This window comes from Oenanthe melanoleuca, chromosome 6 (assembly GCF_029582105.1).
Source record: "Oenanthe melanoleuca isolate GR-GAL-2019-014 chromosome 6, OMel1.0, whole genome shotgun sequence".
Classification (NCBI taxonomy): domain Eukaryota; kingdom Metazoa; phylum Chordata; class Aves; order Passeriformes; family Muscicapidae; genus Oenanthe; species Oenanthe melanoleuca.
This window is the reverse complement of record NC_079340.1, coordinates 23,276,489-23,299,601: the sequence shown is the minus strand read 5'-3', so window position 1 is coordinate 23,299,601 and position 23,113 is coordinate 23,276,489. Positions and strand designations below refer to the sequence as shown.

The 23,113-nt window shown below is 43.1% G+C and overlaps 1 protein-coding gene across 3 annotated transcripts in view; it reads right to left on the bottom strand.

Annotated features, from left to right (window-relative positions):
• The window catches only part of NEURL1 (neuralized E3 ubiquitin protein ligase 1), a 140,960-nt gene that overhangs the window by 9,039 nt on the left and 108,808 nt on the right, over nt 1-23,113 (bottom strand). For all 3 annotated transcript variants that reach the window (XM_056495316.1, XM_056495318.1, XM_056495317.1), the window contains exon 4: nt 7,427-8,107. In XM_056495316.1, coding sequence (XP_056351291.1) covers nt 7,427-8,107 — 681 coding nt within the window. The remainder of the gene's footprint in view (nt 1-7,426; nt 8,108-23,113) is intronic.

The following is a 23,113-nucleotide window of genomic DNA, read 5'->3' as shown; positions in this document are numbered from 1 at the left end:
TTTTGCATTATGATAAAGAAGTGTCCAGAAATAGGGCAAAAAGCAGCCTGGCAGATTTTGCATGCAGAACCATAAGGTCTGTGTTTGCAGATGGGCGTCAGACTACCACTGTTTGAGGAAGTAAAAGTTAGATCCAAACCACAGGGAGAGCAACAGTTCAGACTTTCATGAGGAACAGAAAAGGAGTGTACTTTATGGCTTTACTGGAGCCTTGCTGTCTGCAGTGTCCAGAAGGGCAGTGGGGCACCAGCACATCTACTACCCTCCTGCAGCCACAGGCACACTCCAGCTAAGCAGGGGAAACATGAAAACTCCAAATAACACATTTTGGATCCAGCAGCTCTCACAGCCCAAACTCTGTGTGCTCCCTGGAAGCAAAGAGCACACAGCAAACTTACAGAGCATCTTTCTTGACCTGAAAGGTGAGGTTCAGTGGTCACTCAGCATCCTGCAATATCCTAAGGGCATGGACACCATGCAATGAATGTCTGGATGAACTGAAGTGAAAGAGTCACAGACTTGGAGCTCTACTTCTCAACCTGAGAAATCTAGAGCAACAAAGCACTCAGACGCATACTGACATCAAGAGGAGGTAAAAAAAAGAAGTAGCTGAAACTGGATTAAGTGGCTGAAACCACAAAAAATGAGAGTTGGTGCTTTTATCTTGTTTAAGAAAACCAAATCAAGAGTATTTGGGAGACCACAGCAACAATAGTTGTGTGAGCAAAAGGAAAATTGCTGCCTAACCTAGTACCTCCAAGCTCTGTGCTTTTCCAGGAGAGCCAGGTATAAATAGGGTGATAGATGCATACAGGAAACAAATACTTTCACTTTTCTTGGCCAGCACTCTCTGGATTTCCATGGGTACTGCTGGATGCAAAGGGATCTGACAAAGAATCAAAGAAAGAGTTTAGTCTGCTATGTGATTCTCACAGTAGCCAGAATAACTAGCTCACACCAGTGTTACATCAAAGAATAGGCAGATTTTATCTGACAGACAAGCTGCAAGGCAAAGAGGCTGGTATGGAATCCCATATACTGTATATTTACTGTAGGAAGGCAAAGGTGCAATGAGATAAGGGAAATCTATACCTCACTTACTACAAAAATCTCACTGCAGGCAGGAATTGTCTCTTATACTAATGATGATAACAGTTCCTGCTCTTGCCAAGGAGAATGTGCAGAGGACAAGACATTTGGGAGCCCTGTGGCTGTTGCTGGAGGAGGTGTGTTTGCTTTACCCAGCCTTCACCCGGATCCAGCTCACAGCTGATGTCACTGACCACCTGTGGCAAGTGCAGGTTAATTATGTGTGTGAGACCTTCAGTGTATGGTACAAAGGTGCCAGGAGCAGGTATTAACACTGACATTGCTGGCACTGACCACGGGAAGTCAAGCATTTGACTGCATCTCCAGTTTTCCAAGGCTCAAGTTATAACTTGTCCTCTCTCACACAGCAGCTTCTCTTTGTGCTAGCTCTCCTTTGAAACAATGAATATAAAACAAGAGGAGAATGGAGACCTCTGTGCAGTGCTAGAATCAAGCCCAGCAGTTAAGGATTCTGTATTCTCTTTGCAGCTATTTCAGTTTATTATCAGTAATGTGTACTTCACTCAGAGTGAAAGCAAACTATACATGATAGGAGTATTTCTGATGAGGCATCAATTAATACAAGTTAATTACCTTCCAGAAGGCACAGAATATTAACTCTCCTCCTTCCCCCTTTATGGTCTCTAGCTCCATAAAATACCCTGTACCCTGCAGTGCATAGGAATTCCAGGCTGTTAAATGACACACAGCATGGGACTGTTAGATCCAAATCAGCTTAAATTAGGCCATTTTCCATAGAAATCAAAACAGGGAAGATAGAACTCTGGGGCATATCTAATTGAAAGTCTGTTAAAGGAAGATATTCATTATGTGCATTTCTGTGCAACAATATCTAGGCATTTATCAGGCTTCTCTTATGCTGTGTTTAACTCAACAATTTCCACAAGATGAAAAAGGATCAAAATTCAAAATTCCAAATGGATAATATACTGGCCACCTCAGAGATCAGAGATCAGAGATCTGTATAACAACTGCACATACCAAATACCATTTAAATAATTTGTGTGCTCACTGCAGTAATTGCACTTGCAAAGTAAGTACCTAAGTGCACCCACAGAGGAGACGGTTTTTGGGACAGACTCTCTGCCATGGGATGCTGGAATCCTGTGACAGTCAAGGATCAACCACAGGACAAAAATCTTCTTTACACAGGAATGAACAAAAGCCTGGAAAGACAAGGTAAGATGGAATCATCTCCCAAAAAGTCCTACAGATTTTTAGAAGGATCAGGCCAGACAGGTGCCACAGCAGAGACAAGAGAAAAGAGAAGAAAGTGTCCTTTGGGGATAAACTGCAGACAGTAGTAGCAGGAACAGTATCAGCAAGACTAAGTGAGGGATTCTGAGACATGGAGAAAAAATACTGTTTAGAAAGGAGAGGGCAGTCTCCAATGACCTGTGAATCATTAGTGGTCTGTGGTGAGCTGATCACTCACCTTGGATAGAGCAAAAGTCAAGGAAAACCAGACAGGGCAGTGTGATGAACATCACAGAAGGAGACAAAGTAATTCCCTTTGGTAAACCATTGCTCTCTGACACCTAAGCAAGACACTACTCTGTTCTTTTCAATTTCAAGACTTTCCAGTCAGCCCCAGCAAAATGCTGTTTCAACAAGGGCAGCACTACCAGGGCTGCTAAGTTTGGCCAGCAGTGATAATGGGCACAGCTCTGAGCAAGCCTGCCTGTAGCTGGGACTGAGTGCAGCTGGCAGTCCTTCACACTGGCACTGAGGCCACTTCAGATCAAATTTCACTGCTGATTTAAAGAGCTCTTTGCCAGCAAATTGTGTCCCACGGTATTTCCAACCTGGTTCATTGCCCACTGCTGTTGTCAGGAATCCTGAGGAACTGAGGACACAGAGCTGCTTTTTCTGCGAGTCCCATGTCAGATCTTCCTTCCTCACCCCCTCAGTTTTGAGCACATTGTCCAGTTTCAAGAAAGTTTGAAAGAAGGATGCCAGCCTCAACAACAATTAATATCTAAATATTTTTCAATGGTCATCAAAGCAGGAGTCCCTGCTCATGTCCATGGTAAAGGAGGTGGGAAGGTATCCCACACACTGCAGTTATCCAGCATGGATGTGAATTCAGACTTACCCACACCAAATGCTGGCTCTTGGGTTGTTTTTTTCAAGCCTAGGGCTGGCTCTTGGCCAACATCAGGAGACATCCAGAAAGCTGCTATATTGTGCAGCTGTTCTGGTGGGGCTGGAGTTATTGAAGTGCATGGAAAGAAAGGACACAGATAAGTTGGCAACTTGGCTTCATTAGTGTGACTGTTGATGGAACATGTTATTTCATTGCTCAAAAGAAGGCTTCAATGTTATTGGAGAGGATGAAATTCACAAGGGAAACCAAAACCACAAAAAAAAAAAAAAAAAAAAAAAAAAAGAAAAGAAAGGAAAAGAAAAATAAAATATGAAGGAAGTTGTTTTACTTGCTAACAATTCAACTCTGAGACAAAAGAAAATGAAAGAATATCCCCAACCATTTTGATGCTCAAACATAAAATATATAAACTTATTGCTGTGATAGCTTCTCCAGACATGAGTCATAAATTTTGAAACCTTATGGGGTCAATCAATTTAACTTCATAAATGAATTACACCACCAAAACCTGACCAAAACCAGACCATTGTATCCTGACTGGCTCATTTCAACCTTTCAGAGCTGTCAATAAAACTGTGTATGAGCTGAAATGCTTACCAGCAAAAGCTGAGAGCAGTAAATCAAATTTAATAGGGTGGTTTTGTTGACTATAAGAGAATGATTCCTGAGAAAAACCAACCCAAGCCTCAACTAATGAAATTCCTAAAAGGATACACAATGACTGTTTCATTTCTACATGATCTGGGTTTCTATTTGGTTGCTTTTATGTGCATAATCGCCAGAATTACTAAATTAAGACCAGCACTTAACATATAAAATATTTAGAAGGGCTTCCCTGACAAAAAAGATCTATTGCCTCCCTCAATAGCTGGTTCCCATAGTTAATTACCCTCATTTATGTTTAATTTAAATTTGTGTCCCTTCATTTCCCAGCAGCTTGATATTTTTTTTTGCTATTATCTGCTACATTAAAGTGCCCTTCTCCTTCATTTATCTTTCCTCATTGCGGTCAAGTTGCCTTTTAAACTTTTCTTTGAAACAAATTTACATTCTTCTGCCTCCCCTACAGATGACTGTGGCCTCTCACTGCATTATGGTGGGGCTTGGGTTAGTTTAATTTATTTTACTTTTGCTGGGATGGCATGAAGAATAATAGTGTTTCCAACCTCATCTTTATTTTAGGCTGTTTTATTTCTCTTACAGCAAATATATTGCCAGTATATGATGCCAAATTGATAAGAGGAAAACAGAAGTCAGAATTCTTTACTATCCAGCTAACCCCACACTGCCCTCCTCTCCTACAGAGTCCTGTAAGATCACCAGCCTGGCTAGAGATGGTCTCCCCTGATATTAGGGAATACATGTTGTATCTTCAGCACTGTGGAATATTGCAGTCAGCAAATGTCAGCTTCCATGGAAAAGTCACAAGCCAGCAGAGACCTGAGCTTGCTCCTGCTCTGCATCAGGACCAAATAAACAATGTCCAGGCATGAAATACAGTATCCAGTGATCAATACTTGGAGTCATCTGCTTCTCCGAGTCAAAAATAAACTTTCTCTAGGTGCAAGAGTGGCTGTCCATCCTCCAAAAAAAACCTGAAAAACTGGAGAAGAAGCAAGCCTAGCAATTTCATTTTATAGTCAGCTGTAGTGCTGATGTTCCTTTAACACTGTATAATGTCACTTTGGTTAATCTCATAATGGTGTGCCCCAGAAATAGAATGACATCTGTTATTTAGGATAGGTTTGGTACAATTATGCCTTTTGCACTATTTGTGTCTCATTTCTTTCAAGGATATGTAACTTCACTTTTCCTATTTAAACTAGAAAAAGATGACTATAAATGTCTTCTGCTGTGATATAAAGCTCAAATTACAGAAGACAGATTTCACAAAGTTACTCGTTTGCATTCTGAAGATGGAGCTTGTCATTAGAAAGATGAACAACTTACGTTCTTCTTACATTTTCAAATATTATAAAGACAGATATTATGGCAAGCACCATAATCTGTTCCACTGCAGTGCAAACAGTGCACACCTCCCTAATAAAGCTGCAATAGTTAGAGATGGGAGTTCATTGTTTTCTTTGCCTTCTGTCAGAATACTGCTGATCCATGTAATTACTGCAGTTGCAGAGATGCAGTTGGGACAGCATCAGTGCTTTTCTCTGGGCAGTTGCACTACACTGATATTGTACTGATAGTGGGACTGCACTGCTCCCAGCATTGCTATACTGGAAATATAAGTAAATACAGTATTTTAGTATCTGTTAAAGATTACAGGCAAGCTCCAATTTAATAACATTTAACTTGGAGATAGCAGCTTGCTGCCCAAGCTGATGTGGATCAAATTATAACTTTCCTTGTGAGAGGCAAGGTCAACAAGTCAAGCTCTTTTTACTTACATCTCACTAAGGAACAATAGCCCATTTGCAGGTTATTTTCCAGTGACTGAGGCCAGAAAAGCCTGTCATGGTCACAAACACAAGAAGTGAGGGGTTTTCCAACTCTGCAAGATTCTTGCATACAAGTGTAGATTTATCTAGAACATGCACTGGGGATGTGCTGGTTTGGACTGAACATGATCAGACAGGGAGGACACTTGAAGGGAATGCACAGCAGGAGGTTTACACAGGAGGTCTGTGCTCATGTAAGTGCTCTGTTAAATTCAGTATGAGGATGTGATTCTGTCCCTCTGGGAGACACATCCTTGCTGCCCTGTTTCAGAGCTCACTGCAAACAGGCTGCTTGCTCTGCGCCACACTGCCAGAATTACTGATCTCATGTGAAAGGAAGCACTGGTCAATGATTTAGTTTTAGCAGCAGCTCAATGACCTAAGTATGTTTTCCTTCTAACACACACAGGAACATTTAATCTCCTGCTTTACTGGGCTCTGTTTGACTTCACTTACCATTATCACAATGACATGTTGGTGGAGAGCAGAGCTAACCATGGATTATGTACAGTACCCACAACAAATGTAATCAGGCTGAATTAGCAGGGATTGAGTCTCAGGCTCTGGGAAATAAATTGCAGTATTACATTTGTCTTCTGTGAGCCTTTAACAGCCACAAAACACTCACAGCAGAGGCCTGTGGTCAACTTCAAACAAATTATACAAGGCATTTCATACTGTGATTAAGGTGAACTGGACCCTGCAAACAGATGTGTGTGTGTTCACAATTTATCTTTAAAGATTGTCTGTAAACCCTAAAAAAGGAGGTGTTGGTTGGCTTTTGAGTTTGATGGGGAGGCAGGTTGTTGGGGTTTTTTTCACTGTTATGTATGAGGATTTGAAGCAAAATGTTATATAACAGTATAAACAGAAAGGAATATTTTTAAATATTCTGCATTTTGAATGGTACCAGGAATTACATCATGTTCTCAGAATCCACCTTTCACAGTCTGACACCAACACTAGCAGAACCATGATATGGTACAAATTAATGATCGAACACATCCTATGCTTGGTCTAATATACACACACAAAATAGCAAATTTGATCCTGAGAAATGTTATTTCAAAGCTTTTCCCTCCACACCTTCCAACTGTGACTTGTGGCATTTCAATGAAGTATATCAGCTAAAAGAGCTGGAAAAAAGCAAAAATACCAAGAAGCCGTCTCTTCAGAGGTCTATCAGCCTGTGTGAGATACTCTGCCTTAAAAAGGGCTGGAGGACAAGGAAACCTTTCTCCTGTTGATCAGTGCCATGCTCTGTGAACCACTGGGTTTCCTCTCTGCTTGCTGGCTTGCCTCTCACATACAAGCCTGGGGAAAGCAAGGGCATCACTCTTCTGGGAGTCCATCATCCCAGACATCCAACACACAGGAAAGGGCATCAGATCTCTTTTCTCCTGCTGGCTGTGCCTCACATTAGCTCAGCCCAAAGCACCTCTCCTCTGCCTTCCTTGCTTCTCCTAGGTCACTGATGACTCATCTGCACTTTAATGGAGGTCCCTGAGGCTTAATTCATTCTCTGAAAAGAGCTTTGAGACCATCACGTGAAGAGTGTTACAGAAGTGCAAGGAGGTTAACTCTTGTAACTCATACCCATATGCTACGTTTGTGCCTTTGCATGTTTTTCTTTCTATAAAACCAAAATTTGTACTTCATCCTAGAGCAGGGAGGGGGCCACCCACTCCCTCTCCCATGATGTATTCCCCCCTTGCATTCTCGTGCACAAGGTTTGGAAAGAGGGGGTCCAACATACCCAGCAATCGAATTTGCATGATGGCACCGTGTAAAACGAAGAACATCCAGAGGGGCTGGGAACAGTCCGTGCAGACCTGCATGCCAATGCCAGCACCGTTGTGGCTCAGGTGCAGCTCACCATCAGAATTCACCATAAATCCCAGGATGTCTCCGCTCTGGAGGGGCACCACCACTCGGCAGATGGCCCAGAACTCCTTTCTGTCGAGCAGGGATTCGGGGTTGTAGGGGAGGTCACCGGGGCGCAGGGTGCCGGGGTCGCAGGACGTCACCCCGTAGGACAGCGTCCCCGTGCGCACGGCGCTCGACTTGTTGATTTTGACAAAAATGGTCTCGTTGATGCGAAGGGGCCTGCTGGTGAACACCAAAGTCCTCTCCTCCCGGGCGTGCTCCAGGCGCGCCACGGTCTGGTCGTCGAGGATCTTGACGTGGGGTCCCCGGAGGTGGTGGAAGCGGAGGTCGCTCTCCAGCTGGGACGGCAGGAGGTGGGAGTGCTGGGAGTTGAGGGAGTTCTGCGGGATGGGGCAGGTGGTGGCCGTGACATGGAAGGTGTCCTCCTGCAGGTTGAGGTCGCACAGGCTGACCGAGAGGCGCGTGTCCTCCGTGTCCCGGCGCAGCGAGGGCCGGCGGATGGCCGTGAAGGAGCGCGGCCGCAGGCAGTCCGGAGGGATGAGCTCGCTGTCTGTGGGACAGAACACAAAAAAGGGGTCACGTTGGACTCAGGAGTCTCTCTAAATTCTTCAGAGAGAAATCAGAGTGCAGGGATTGAATTAAAGCCTTTGGATGGATTGAAGTATATTAAGCCACTCACATAAAGCAGACTAAGTTAGTAAGTTTTAGGGTGAGTTCTAATGCTTTTAGTAAGTGAAAGGTTTCAAACGCCAGAGTAGCACAGTGAGTTCTAGAGAAGGTTGAAACATACTGATATCCTCAGCAGGAGGCTCCAGGCCCACAGTTGTAGACAGGACTTAGACATAATAGTTATAGTAAGAATAGTAAGAGTTATAGTAAGAATATTGCTTACATTTTTCACATAGAACAAGATAGATTGTATGCGTAGTTCTAACCTGGTGTGCTAAGAAACTAGGATTCTAATAGGTTAAGTGGTGGTCCAAGTTTGCATCTTAGCTTGTTGGAAAATCCTATATAACTACTATGTATTGGGGAGAGTTGTTGCTTGTAGCCATTCAGTTTTTAACCACTTTTAGCCATTCTGGCTTCAAGCCATTCACTTATTGCCACTGCATTTGCCATTGTTTGTCTGAGTGCATGTTGAGACTGATGCGCTTGTAATAAGATGTGCTTTGTAATAAATAATCTTTTTAACTGTTAGCTGCTTTGCTTATTTAGAAGGTAACCCAACGAAGTAGGAGCCAAGAGCTCTAAGCAGGAGCCTAAGAGCTCTTGAGTTGGTGCCTAAAGAGCACAGGAGGTCAGAGAACCTCACACAGGGGAAATTAAAATAGCCAGGAGCTTCAAAAAATATGGGTTTGCTTGTTATGCTTAAAAGGGAGAATCAGAGACCTGCTGCCGTTAATAAATTTTCTCCTTTGAAATACGGGAGCAGAGTATCATGAAATGTATTTGCAATCAATTGCTGCTCTTGTACTTCCCCACCAGCAACAACATTTCTGGCTTCTGAGCAGGCAGACTCAAAATCAATGGCAAGAACTGCCCAAGGGAGGCTCTCCTTGGAGAGGGAAAGCAGAGGATAAATATCTGAAAGACACCCTCAACATACCAATCAATATCTATACAGGCTCCAAGTTTTCATGTCCTCTTTACTGTCTACAGTAATTCTCACAGACTTATGAAATAAATATCTAGCTACACATTTTTTTAATTTAAAAGAAATTGCTAAGTTTAGCTCTATATTATTAATTGCCATATGAAATTCAATTAATATTCCTGTCTATAACAAATAATTAGTGTTCTGGTTCTCACAGCAGAGCAGTACAGATAGGAATTTTACAGTGCAGCATTTAAGAATAGGCAGGCTTTTAGAAATACAATACAATCATTTATTATTTCCAAACCAAATAATTAAAATTCAAATCCACAGATATATAAGATGATTCTCAGACATTCAGATCCACCAGTGGAAACAAAATTGCACCTTTTCCTCTTTGTTAGCATACATGCTGCTTCAAGAACTAATCAATTTATTTGATTCTTTTTCGGAGGAACAAACTCCTCTGTCTTTAATGCTGAAATTATTATATTTAACACATCCTTAGCTGTGCTTAAAAATTTTAAAGAATAACATACTGAGAAAAAAAACCCCATTAAATAATTATAAAGAAAGCTAAGATAATGCTAAAGTTTATTCTTCCGTCCAACTTTCTGAACTCTAATAAACATGAGGAGACCATTCACTTGGGTGAAAATTGAGTATGTGGGAAACTCCTGGGACTGTGTAAGAAGATGTGACCCAACTGGACTGAAGCCTGTTGTGGCTTTGAGCCCAGATCCAAATAGCAGGAGGTGGCACCACCCCACACAACACACAGCATCACACCAGACCCCAGCACGGGACGTGCTGCAAACAGCTCAAGGTGGAACAAGAGGAAGAGGCAAAAGCACATCCAGGTCCTTGCAGTGGACACCTCTTCCAGCCACATATCCTTGGGATTTTCTTAATGACAACAAAGAGCAGGACATCAGGTTATCTGAGGATTTTCCCAATGGGATGTACTCTCTCCCAGTACACCAGAGTAGTAGCTCTGTACTGGTATGCCAAGGAATAATGCCAGCTACTGAGTAACCAACATGTCCTGCAATATCTGAGGTCTGACTAACAGCTTTTCCTGTCCTCCTCTTCTGGGAGCCCTGACAAGAGCACACCCACACAAGGTTTGGCTTCAGTAGAGCTCTTTGCTTTGCTTAAACTGGATTATTCCAGGCTCCTCTTTAAATAAACTTCTATTACGAGGGAAGCAGAGTCCTAAAATAAAAATGGGCTTTGTTTCTCATATTTGATTTTCTGCATACTGATATTTCAGCCTCTCAGAAGTTAATTGAAGAAAAGGAAGAATAAATAAAATCAGAAATGACCCCAAGTAATCTAGAAGTGGGTCGCATTAATGCTTTGAAATATTTGGGCTAGCATTTGGATTTCAAGTGCTCCTACTGGATAGCAGGGCTGGGCTTATTTTTTCCTCCTTTAGCTGGAAACCTACATAGGAGAACAAATTAATACTGGCAGCTGATGACAATCCTTTTGTGTAGGTGAATGGATAGAGATCTTTCTGAATAAGAACAGAAGGTCCTCTCTATTTTATTCCCTGTAACTATGCATGTGCAGCCTGGCTGACAACTGTGATGTGTGGGTAGCTTGCAGCCAGGGTTTTGAAACAGCTTGTTTTCCACCAGGATGCTTGCATTTCCCTTTGGCTGCTGGACAGAATATCTTTTTCCATCTGAAAAGAGGTTAAGAGAGATGGAGTTCTGCAGACAAGACTCATGGCAGTGACAGCAAACCAGGGTTACATATCCAACTCTTTTACTTAAATCCCTCAGTAGCTCAGATGCATGGCCACCTAAGGATTAACATGTCTCTAGCATATAGAAGCAACTGTGACACTTAGTTCATTAATGTTTGCAAATAACCATGGCAGAAAGGACTGCAGTTTACTGGCTCCTGAAGTATGTTTGTGAAAATTTAGAGATGAGTCTCTAAGAGATGCTGGCCTGCATCACAAAATATCCAGCCAAAGGAAAAAAACATCCCATTGAATATAAATCAAGAGTGGGATTCATCTTTTGGGGTAGTAGGTAGGTTGGAAGAAATGTGGAATGCCATTTACCCACAATAACTGATAATGGCCAAAGGCTTCGAAAGAACAATTCTGGTGAAATGTGGAACAAATGAGGTGACTTTGACCCCTTTCTTTCAGATGAAGATGCCCAGGGATTTGTTGTTTTCTTCCTCTAAAATTTCAGTTCTCACTTTTTAAGACAGACCAAACTAGTCATGCTGAATACAGATGAAGTTCTTCATGCTGGAGTGGCCCATAACACAGCCTTAGCCTTGCAGAACATTTACAAGTGATCTTTAATGCCTACAAAGGAGAGACTCCTTTGTTCAGGAACATTTATATTTGCAGAAGCAAATCTGGGGGGCACATCAAAAAGACTGAATGACTTCATGTGAGGAGACTGTAAGACACAAAATGGGTCCAACAGCCCACTACCAAGGACCACCCAGCTTCAGCCTGAAGAATTTAGGAATCATTCCTCTCTTCATTAAACATCCAAGGTTATAAAATTTTTTGTATAAGGCAGTTGGCAGTGTTTCTTTGGGAAAAGTCAATTGATGAGAGATCTCCTTGGGTGAGAATGGACTTGTGAAGACCACAGCTGTCCCCAAGGCACCAGAGAAAGCATAAACCCAGTGGCTGGGACACCACCAGCAAGCTGGCCATGGTCATTGCAGCTCAGTGCAGCTGGCTGCCCAGGTAGCTTTCCAGAGAAGTTTTGCTGAGCTCTGCATCAGAGCAGTTACGATGTTATTTCTGGATTTTGAGACTTAAAGTTTCTCACAGCAGTACAGACAAAGCCAAAGTGGAAAGGATTTCTACTAAATGCAGATTTTCTGCTCCTCAGCTGGAGAATCTGAGACACTGAATTTAAAAGATGCCTATCTTCACAAATGCCCTTGTATTTTTTCCTAGCTTTGTTTAAGAAAAAAGTAAGGAGGAGTAATTAATTTATCTAAGTAGAAATGAAGGGCACTTGAGCAGTTCTGCCACCTTCTATTTTATTCCCTTTAGTGAGGTTCAACTGCAAAATTCAGATTCTCAGCACTTGATTCCTTACATGTACAATAATTTGAAGTATCTTCCTCAGCCCAGAGGGCTTCAAAGCTTTCTGTTTCCCTGCTCAAGGGGCATGGAAGAGCTCCCCACTTCGTGCAAGCTCAATGCAACTGCAGCAATACTCTAAAACAGCTTTTACAAGGAGCTGGTGAGCAGACAGATGCAGCTGAAATCACTGCACTCAGATCAAAAGTATTTCACTGCCACCTTTCTTTTGAACCACTGCCAAATGTTGTCTTCTCAAAATAATTTATTTCCTTAAACATGTGTTATGTTAATACGTGGAATACGTATTTATTGTAGAGATCAGATTCACACACATTGAATCCACCACCATGCACAGATCACCCCAGCCCCACACATGCCTGAAGGGGATGTGTTGCTGTCACACTGTCAAATCATCGTTTCCCTTCTCTTTTTCTTCTTCAGTGCTGTCTGCTATTGCCCAAAGGCTTGACTTTCCAAGGTCATGAGCAGCCAGTATTCATGCACCTGTAAAGGATCTAAGACAGCAGAGCAAACTCAGCTGGATGCACACACACACTGGAAACTCAGTCTGTGTTTAACTGCAGCTCAAGGGACACAGACCTCCTCTTGATCTGTTTCCTGAGATTGGGGCAATCCTACAACCTACATGAATTGAAATTCTTCAGAGTATGAGGTCTGCAACCAGTCTCCAGAATGAGCTATGGAACACCTAGTGTAAATAAACCAACTTTGAGACTTTCTACTACAAAATAACTTACAACTTGGCGAAGCAGATCATTCTGTGACAACCTTAAGAACATATCCCATTTCTAATGATCTTCCCTCCCTCCCAGAAGAGAGAAATACTGAGAAGTCAAGGAAGGGCCTAGTGATTCCTTGCATCTGGAGAACATTTCTCTCCTCAGCTCCTAAGCCAAGAGTAAAAAATTGGCAAGGCCAGAACTTTGCTGGGATGATGCCTCACTTTCTGTGTGAAGACTCATGGTTTTCCTTCCTTCTGTTCTTCACTTTACTTTTTCACAAGTGCTATTTTCCTCTCTTAATCCCTCACTTCTCTGGGTAATGGTGTTTTCAATGAGTACTGGTGCTCATGGTGTAACTTCCATGGCCAAGGAATCTCAGGGAGTACTAAGCTACCAAAAGACACGTTGAAGTCAGAGGCCCCTGCAAGAATATTCAGTGTGAACCTGCACATGCAAATAGATGTACACTGTATTATTCCCACCACATTTGATGGCTCCATTCCCACTCAGGAGTGCAGAAGAAAGCTCTTTTTCCCACCACCAGCTCTACCTGTCACAAGGAGTTACCCAGGGACAACAGCTGCCCTTCCTACACCTGTAATATTGCAGTACCTCCTCCATGGTCCACAGCAGAATTATGCACCAAACAGTCCATTTGGCAGGATTTTGACATTGCAGAGAGAGGTTTTTGAAATATGAGGCAGATGTACCACGCTGTATAACAGCATCACACTCAAGGGCAGTTGGGGAAAGCAACCAGTCGTGAGACAAGAAATAAACCTGTGCTTCTGGAAACCTTCTGTCGCTCACAGGTTCCTACTCCCCATTGTGGGAGTGCTTTATTCAGCTCAGCTCAGCTGCCTTTGTCCTGCTGTGGCAGTCACTGCTCCCTTGCTGCCTTAGCTGATGTGCCCTGCTGGGGTCTGCCACGCTACAGTGCAGGAGTCAGAGCAATTTCTGTATGCTATTTACAGCTCAACTTATTATGAACTTTAAGGTGACTGAGGGTTGAAAATGTGGTAAAATTGAAGTAACTTATATTCTCATTTATTCCTCCTAAAGTAAGGATGGAGATCACTGCAACTGGTGGGAAGGAGTAATAGCTGTTCTCAAACTCCTTTGGTTGCCAGCTTGCCTGATGTGTGTATGGCATCCAGCCCACAGCACCACCTCCAATGGAAAGAAGAAAAGCATCTGTGACTGGGTCTGGGAAGAGAAGGACCATTCTGTAGCCCTGAATTCAAAATCCACCCAAATTAATGGGTGACTGGAAGCAGATTTTCATGCAGCCTGCTGTACTCATGGTGTAAAGACATCCTCATCATCATGAGATGCTTTGCTCTAGACTCCCTCAGTTTCTGCCATTCTAACTGCTTTGTTGTAGCAGGAGGAGAAATGCAAACAGGAAAGTGAAAATCATCCTTACTTAAAATAAACTTAAAATAAACACAGGAGAAAAACTGAGAAGTGAAGAATGCTGAAGCCCTGCTCACGGTCATTAAGCGGTAAAGCTCCACTCACAGAGCATGTCCAAACTGCTTTTCCCTGCTGGCCATGTGAGAGGAGATACTTATAAAACTATTTGTTTTTCTACGAACTCTTACTCTCCATGTGAGGTCTGGAGAGGAGACTGGGATCTGCCAGGCTCAGCATAACACTGCAGAGACCCAGGCTCCCAGCCGGGTCCTGCTGCTCTGATGCTGCACACAGGTTCTCCCCTTTCTGCTTGTACTGTTAAATTGGGAATTTATATTACCCAAGACCACTCCATTGTGTTTATTTCTCATAAACCATCAGGCGCCAGAACGCAGCTTCTCGGACCTTACAATGAAACCACTTTCAGAACATTATTGTAGCATGTGGGAGGCAAATGTTTAAAATCCCTCAAAGGAATGATTCAGACTAAAAACCCCTTTAGCCATATACTTAGGAATTCACTTCTACAAAGTACATTTCTCTTTATGAACAACTGAGAAATCAAACTGCCTGAGTTATTGCCTCTGATCAACCATGCCTTACTGAAAACACCCACATCAAATCAAGGACATCAGTTAATGCTATGAGCATTTCACTACTCCATTGACAGTATAAATATCCCATTTCAAATGGAGATGCTCCCATTTGCTCTCACTGCTCTGGCTCCTCTCTTTGCAAAACTACAGCCAACAGACCACTTGTACCAGCTACTTATGGAAGATGCCAGGCTGCTCCTTAAGAGACAGTAAAACCTCCTCTGGGGCAAACTGCATCTGAGATCAGAACCCAGGGCTCTGCAGGAGAAGACACTCCTCACCATGTAAACAGAAAGGATATGTAACAGGTGGGTGGCAGGCAGGAAGAATTAATGGTCTTATTTTATAGACTGGAAACTGTGGGATGGATTAAGCAGTCCAAAGAGCTCCTCTGGCAGAACTCTTAAGTGATGCCCCTTAGGGTTTAGTTCAGTGCACAACTAAACCACTCCATTTTCCATGGTACACCCTCGCATTTCCTAATTCTTCATCATTGCATTATTCTATCTGCTGCACCTCTGCTTCTGTGTGCAGGTTGCTCTTCTCACCTCAAAAATCAACCTTCTTGGGACTCCTCATCCACTACAGATCCCAGTGGCCAGCATGGAAACCACTATTCCAGATTTTCTCCTTCCCCAACACACCAATTTGGTATCACCACAGTCAGTGGAGAGCAAACACACATTTAATGTGCATCAACGTGGTAAAAGGGGTTAATTGCTATGTGCAAATATTGGCTGCTTACCCACTGCAACCTGGAAGGCAAATTACCTGGTATTTCATATCTGCCATTTTCAGTGCAGGAGTGACAGATATTTAAATCACCTGAGTCCATTTGTTTGCCTGTGACCAGCCCAGTCCTAATCAACTTTCTGACAAGATACTCAGATGTTTTTTTCCAATATTGATGGAAGCATTTGAGAGAATTTCTACCAAGGGGCAGAAGTCAAAATTCAAGCCAAGAGTTAAAAAGAGTCCAAAGACAAAGTTCTTCTGTGCAAGAAATAATTCAGATTTACACTAAAAATTGTCACCAGATTTTAAAGCTGGTTTACAAAAGAAATCAGATCATTGACCCTGTGTAACCAATTGCAAGACTACAAACATCTGCCACTTTAACAGAAATGAGTGGAAATAAACAGTGCTTACATTAATCTCCCTGGACTCATCTTTGCTTTGTGTTTGCATTTACTTGGATAAAAATCAGCATTTCTTTACAGACATTTTGGGAGATATTGAGCACTAAAACTATTTGGTTTGTATGACTCAGTTTGGAGAGGTGATAAAACATGGGATGGAAGAGAATAAACCTACTCTTTGGTTGTAACCAGCAGCTAGGTGTTTGATAAATTTATTGGTCAGATCTGGTGGCTTCCTGTGGCCATTTAGCACCTAATTCTGCTTTGAGGTAAAGGTGCTTTTAATGCTGCATCAGGCAGCTGGTGCCTTGCCAAATGAATCTCAGGAAAACCCTTGGGATCTGTTCAGAGTACTTTTCTAAGAACACAAATATGCCCTTGGTTTGCTGTGACTATTATGGATTCCTTGTCATGGGTTGTCAATGTTGTATCAATAGTACAGACAAAATATCATAGCAAAACAAAACAGAAAAAAACAAACAAACTATCTGGATTCTAAAAGGATGTGAGATCATGTGTTGCCAATTTCCAAGCTGAAATATTCAGAAAGGGAAAATAAAAACCCCTGAGCTTTAGAGAATTGTGGCTGTTTTTAAGCCAGAGTGAGCAACTGCAGTTCCCAGGCCAGTTTAGTAATTGAATTGATCTGCATTTTCTTCAATAAAATCTAAGGAATGAAAGCATACAGTCTCACACAAGGACCAATAAATTGTAGTTTTGGGGCATGTATTATCTAATAAAGTGCTCTGAACCATTCTGGTTTATAACAAATATTCTTACAATTCTGCCTAACATCTGTAAGCATGTCAAATTGATTTGCACATGTGAAACAGCACAAAGAGCACAACTAGCCTCATAAAACTGAAATAAATTACTGTTCTCCTTAGAAAATATGAATGTTCTGAAAGAGTCTGACAGTAGGTTATGAAGAACAAACTTCCATGTGTGTGTTACAGTCATGTATTTGTTTTCTTTTCCACAAAAGCTGATGCTCAGAGAGAGTCTGCAGGGTACTGGCAACATCAGAGTTATGAACAACACATTTGAGTTTCATTCAGGCTTTTCATTTGGGCTAAACTCATCCTCCCCAGCCAGCAGTTTTGGAGACTGACAAACATCTTCAGGTTGAAGATATGCCCATCCACTGCCACAGCCACCTCTGGATATTGGCCCCTGGTACCCTTTATTGTGTTCATGGGTTTTCTAACTCTCCTTAAAGTCAGAGAAATATGGTTTGAGCAGAAACCATGTGCCCTGGGTTTTGTGGAGACAACCTAGATCCTGTCATTCACTCCTTAATCCATCTCCCACTCACATATGAAGTCTTTGAACTCTACTCCCACCCCAATCAATGATTTTCACCTCCATGCCTCAGGCCTGCTAGACTCCATGATCAATTATTATTATCCCTCTTGGAAACCACAGCAAAACAATTATCACTTTTAGGACCACACCAATGTTATTTTAATCTCAGTCCTGCCTCTCTCTGTAGGGTGACTCACATTCCCCTTCTATTTCCTTTGACTATTTCTATAGATGGAAAGCCTTTTTTACTTGTTTTAATTACCTGTAATAAACTTAATTCTCCCAGGAGACTGTCAATTGTCACTTTATCTGATGCTTCCTGATCTTTGAAATATGAATTTCTCTGTAGAAAAGCTCTGTTTGGCTGGGGTTTTTTCATTCTTCATGGGAAATTGGGGCAATAATTGCAAGTCCTTACTGTCTAATAACTTTATAGAGCTCTCTTCTCATAGCTCTGACTCTGTTGCTTACCCTGGCACTATCATCACTTTTTCCCTCCTATCCTCTGAGGAATTTTGACCCTCTTATCTCACCTATTCAAGTCAGATCACAATTGCATGCAGTGTTAACCCCACAACTTTACCTCATTGTGTTCTGCTGCAGATTGCTGTGGGCCCTCCCACAACCCTATTTCCAAACCTTATGTTGCTGTGCAAACGTTTCCATAGCATCTCAGTGCTCACAGCCAATTCCCAAGCTGCATCAGACACTTTCCCTCACCCCCTGAATCACCTGACAGCAATTTGCTTCAAAACAAGCACTTTCTGCCTCCTTCCCATTTATCATCCTCCCTTCTGCACCCATCCCTTCTCTCTCACTCTCATTTATCCCTGTGCCCTCAGGAGCCATGGAGATGCTGCTCCTCCTGCAGCTTCTCCCCACATTCCCCATGTCAGGCTCCTGTCCTCACTGATGGCTTTGCAAAGAGCTGCAGAGGGAGAACTCAACCCAGCAATAACCACTTTGTATCTGTCAGGGTCTCTCCAAGGGACAGCATTTTACCCAGCACCACTGCTTATTGAACTGATTTAATGCCACTGGGGAAGACACAATTCCTTAGGAATCCCAGGAGCCTGGGCTTGCTGTTTGGTTCAGAAAAGCACTGCAAATGATAAACTGCCTGGACATCACAAGGATTTTGCTGCTAACTCACCTACCAGGGCTAAAAGCACATTTTCCAGTGAAGATGCAGCCTATGAAATGCAGTAATAGTACATCATATTTCATATCCTGCCCGAAGAAAAATTAAAATTAATTGTGAAGATACAGTATTTTGGGCTAACCTGAAGCAGAGTGTTCAGGTTATCTAACTTCCTTTCATAAAAACAAATGAATATTGGACCAAGAGCTTCTCCAGTTGGTTTCTGAGGCTTATTTGGAAATCACTGTTGCCAGTGATTTTTCAAAATTAAAATGTTATTTCAAGACTCAACATTGAAATACAGAATTTTGAAATTAGGAAAAGAAAACAGCTAGAGTTTGCCAAAAACATTTCAGTTTTTCAACCATGACTAACTAAGTTTACAGATATCTCTCCTCCTCCAAGCTGGTTCCTCATCTAAAGATCCAACAAACATATATCTGAAAGAATGCACATAGTGCTATTTGTACAGAATATTTTATTTGTTTTAATTCTTTTGAATATCTCTTTCTTGGAGAATTTCCACACATAGTACAGCATGAAGGAACTCTCGAAAAATGTCTGACTCATTTTCCACATGTCCAAAATGACAGTACAGCCATTACACCCCATCCACCCCACTCCTACTCCAGGGCTGGTGGAGTCTGCAGGATGCACTCTCAGAGCTGTGCATGGAAGAAGTAAATCAAGCCCTGTTTCATGAGCTTGTTTTAAAATAGCACAATTGCTGCTGTCAGCACCAATTCAGGAAAGATCTGTACATGTTTAGGCATGTTCCATGCCACAACAGCACTTCAGCACACACTTCCTCTAAACATGTATTTACATCCCACTGAAGGTAACAGGATGTACCCATAAGCATATCAGCAGTCCCAAAACAGGGTAAGGTTTAAAACAGAACCAAAAAAATTATTTGCTAAACTGCACTTTCCATCTGTCCCCTTGCATTGTCCAGTGGAGAGAACAGCGAAGGAGATTTCCTGAAACTAATCCCAGATCTCCCACTCTAGCTGTCCCTGCTGGACAAAATTATGGGGGAGCCAAAGAGTCCATGCTCACTTCTACCAAGGTATATAACTGAGAAAGTCATCTCTTTAACAAATTATTCATATATTCTCTCTTGGCAAATGCCCATTAGGCTTGTTATTTCTTTAAAAATTATTTTTGAACCCCCGATCTAAAGGAACTAAAGAGCTGAATCTTCCTACCAGAGCTTCAGCCAACTCCTTAACAAGCAAAAGACAAATTTCACCCTCACCTACCCCAGAGAAAAGCTTTTACACCTTGGCTATCAGTAAAGATAATTTGAATGCACAGATCATAGGATCCACTTCACCCACAGATATTCATCCACTTGTCTAGTTTCAATCTGTTAACCAATCTGGTAACCAATACAGGGATGACTCTCCCAAACTCAAGAATTTCTCATCCCATTAACTGACTCATTTCTCTTCAACTTCTGCCTCTTTCAGCATCAAAGTTTAAAGCAACAGCTGGTGAGAATGTTATTGTGAACCTTTCTACACCTGCCCTCAACTGTTGTAGGAAACTATCAAAACCTTGCTACATAATAATAAAAATTGCAGTTTGATGTGCTTACATCAACCTAAACGTCATCACCAACACCAGCAATGCCTTGCTCAAAGGAATCTGGGACTGATCCCAGGTCTGTCTGGGACCTGGATATTAGAGCAAGAAAACCTCTCCCCACTGTGCTCAGTACAGTCCCACTGTTGCTGGTACTGTAACAACAAGGACTTTATAAAAGTCTTTGTTTCCAAGCACAGATGTAGTCCAGTGATAGAGCAAGAGCCTGGATAACTCACATCAGCACCCATTCCCACCCACCAGTGTGCTCCTGGGAAGGCACACAGCTAAACCTGTAAAACCATTTGTGAAGGCAGAATAAACAGAGGATGTGGTCAGATTCTACTGGTATCTAAAACAGAGAAGAAAGGGTTACTACTGGCTGTATTTCTGCTCTGTATTTTTTTTTTTCATATCAAAGTATGCAAAAGAAAAAAAAAAAGGGGAAAAAAAAAAAAGAAGAAGAAATCCCAATGAGGCACAGAGATGAGTTAAGCTCAGGAAGAAGTGGATGGCCACGTGCAGAATGGGGCTCAGGAAGTCGTGCACACTCTGCTCCAGGCTGGGAGCAGCTGTGTCCCCAGCCCCTTTGCTCTGTGTCCACTGGAGACACACAGCACCCAGACTGTGGTTGCCATAGCCACCCCTTCATGTTCCAGGCTCATGTTTCCCTCTGCACAGAAGGATTATTTATAAGGTGGCTTAGGTGTGCCTTGAGCCTGACAGTTAAAAATGGGAAGTCCCATCCCAGGGGATCTTATGGCCCTTATTAGACATAACACAGTGAGAGGGTACAATAAACACAGGGAAGAGGGTCAGGGTGAGATGCTGCCTACATGCCCTGTCAGCTCTTTATTCTTCCTATTAAACACTGTGAAGGCTCTGCATCCCTGCTCATTTCTGCAAACCTCCTGCTGGTCTGCTCAGGCATGGCACAGGCCTGGCTGGGATGGGTTGCTCAGCTTCTCCAGGCCAAGCTGAACTCTCCATCATTTGAAGAGCTGTGAAGTCTGTGCAATCCCTCCTGCTGAGTATCTTTCCCTCCACAAGGTTACGGTGCTGAACATGCAGGTCCTGCTCCATGCTGCCAACAAGGAAAATGGGCTGCTCTTGGCAGTCCAGCCATTTCCAATGGGGCCTGGCATCTAGGGGAATGTAAGGATGGGAATTTAGTCCCTAAAGTGGCATGGAGAAATCATGGGGCTCATCAGGACTGCTGGAGTAGGCAAAGAGACACCTGAGTTACACAGATAGGAAGTCACTACAGCCTTGTCCCCACAGCTAACACACCACATGCTGTTACTAGCAGGGGGACTGAGTGACAGCACTGAGAACAGAAATGCTGTCTGCCTGCTGGCTTGCTGTCAGCCAGCACAGTGCATCTGGGATGCTGATCCTGCTGGGAGAGGTGAGGGTCACCCCGTGCTGCAGGCTCTGCCCTCTGGCTCTGCCACATCAGCTCTGTCTCGTTGGCTGCCTCGAAGCTGGAAGAGCTGCCACAGCACAAAAACTGCCCTGTCTGCATAGAAGTGAGCAGGGTCTGCCACCAAGGCCCAAATCTGCAGGAATAGTGATAAATGACAACTTTGCTACCCACTGCATTTCAGTGATTTATCCTGCCAGAAGCATTTCACTCAGATCTGCCAAAGCTGCTGCAGTCACCCACGATCTCAAAGGCTCAGGCAATGCCAATTCTTTCCCAAGTGAGTTTTACAGCACCTTGAAAATTCATATTTGTGAGCAACATGAAGCAAACATATAAATAAAAGGATAGCTGCTATGTTCACTTCTACATCTACAACATACAAAACACCTTTGGGGTTACCAGAATTTTTAACCACAGGAGAAGCTGCTCACACAGTGGCTTTGCTGGGGCACAGACAGCTGCAGCACCTATGGGTGCAAGTTAGAGGGACAGTGTGGCTTGTGTGTCTGCTACATTAACCCTGCCAGGAGCTCCCCAAAAGCTGTGATTAGAAGACACCATCCTTCATCTCTGTCCCCAGGAGGGCAGTCACATCCACACTCATGTCATCCTGTCAATAGTCGCCCCAGAACCCAGTTTTGGGACGTGAGTCTCAGCTCTGGGTGGCTCTTTCAGTTCATGGTGCATTTGAAATTAGCCATCCCAAAGCAACCTCCAGAGCCTACTTTCTTCACCTCTCAGCCCCTGGGAAACCCTCTTCTCCTCAGAAATCTGACATTTCTTAATCTTGGCTTGTTTTCCAGGTCAGCAGCCTTGTTCCCCAGCCCTCCCAGCCATTCAACAAAGGCGTGTCAAACACTGTCACTGTCTCTGTGCCTGTTTGCCATCCTGCTGAGCATGCCTGCAGCTGGAGGCAGAGCCTGCAACCAGCTCCTTTGGCAACAGCTACACACACACTCAGGGCTCTGCCACTGTGGTAGCTGCCAAAACACCTCAAAGCCATTGCCAGCACAGATATTGCTGGTCCCAGAAACTGGCAGGAGGGGAATGTGTCAAGGTACAAGGGAACTAGGCATGGCCAGGATTAGTCATTGAGCTCTGCAGGCTCCATCCATTTACCTCCCTGGCCATCCCAGTGCCGTGCCCATGGCTGTGCCTTGCCTGCCTGCACTGCACAGCCACCTCTGCTCTGCTGCAGACTGCAGCCCCCACAGCTGAATTCTAGGCTGGGCAATCCAGCACCATCATGGGAAAGGATCAGCATGGTACCAGACAACATTCACTGCAAAAACTTGACACTGCTGCAATGAGAGCACCCAAACCTCAGCCTGACAGATCTGTGCTACAGTGGGATTGACTGCTTTCTCAAAACAGAAAAAAAAACCAGAAGTATTTTTCCCTAAATTATCACCCTTAATTAATCATCACCATTAGCCCAGGCAAACCTCATTGTGTCAAGCCATGTAAATCTGTCCTTTTATACACCCAGGGCACCCTCCAAAACCTTTTAGGTAATTAAAAAAGGGTCAC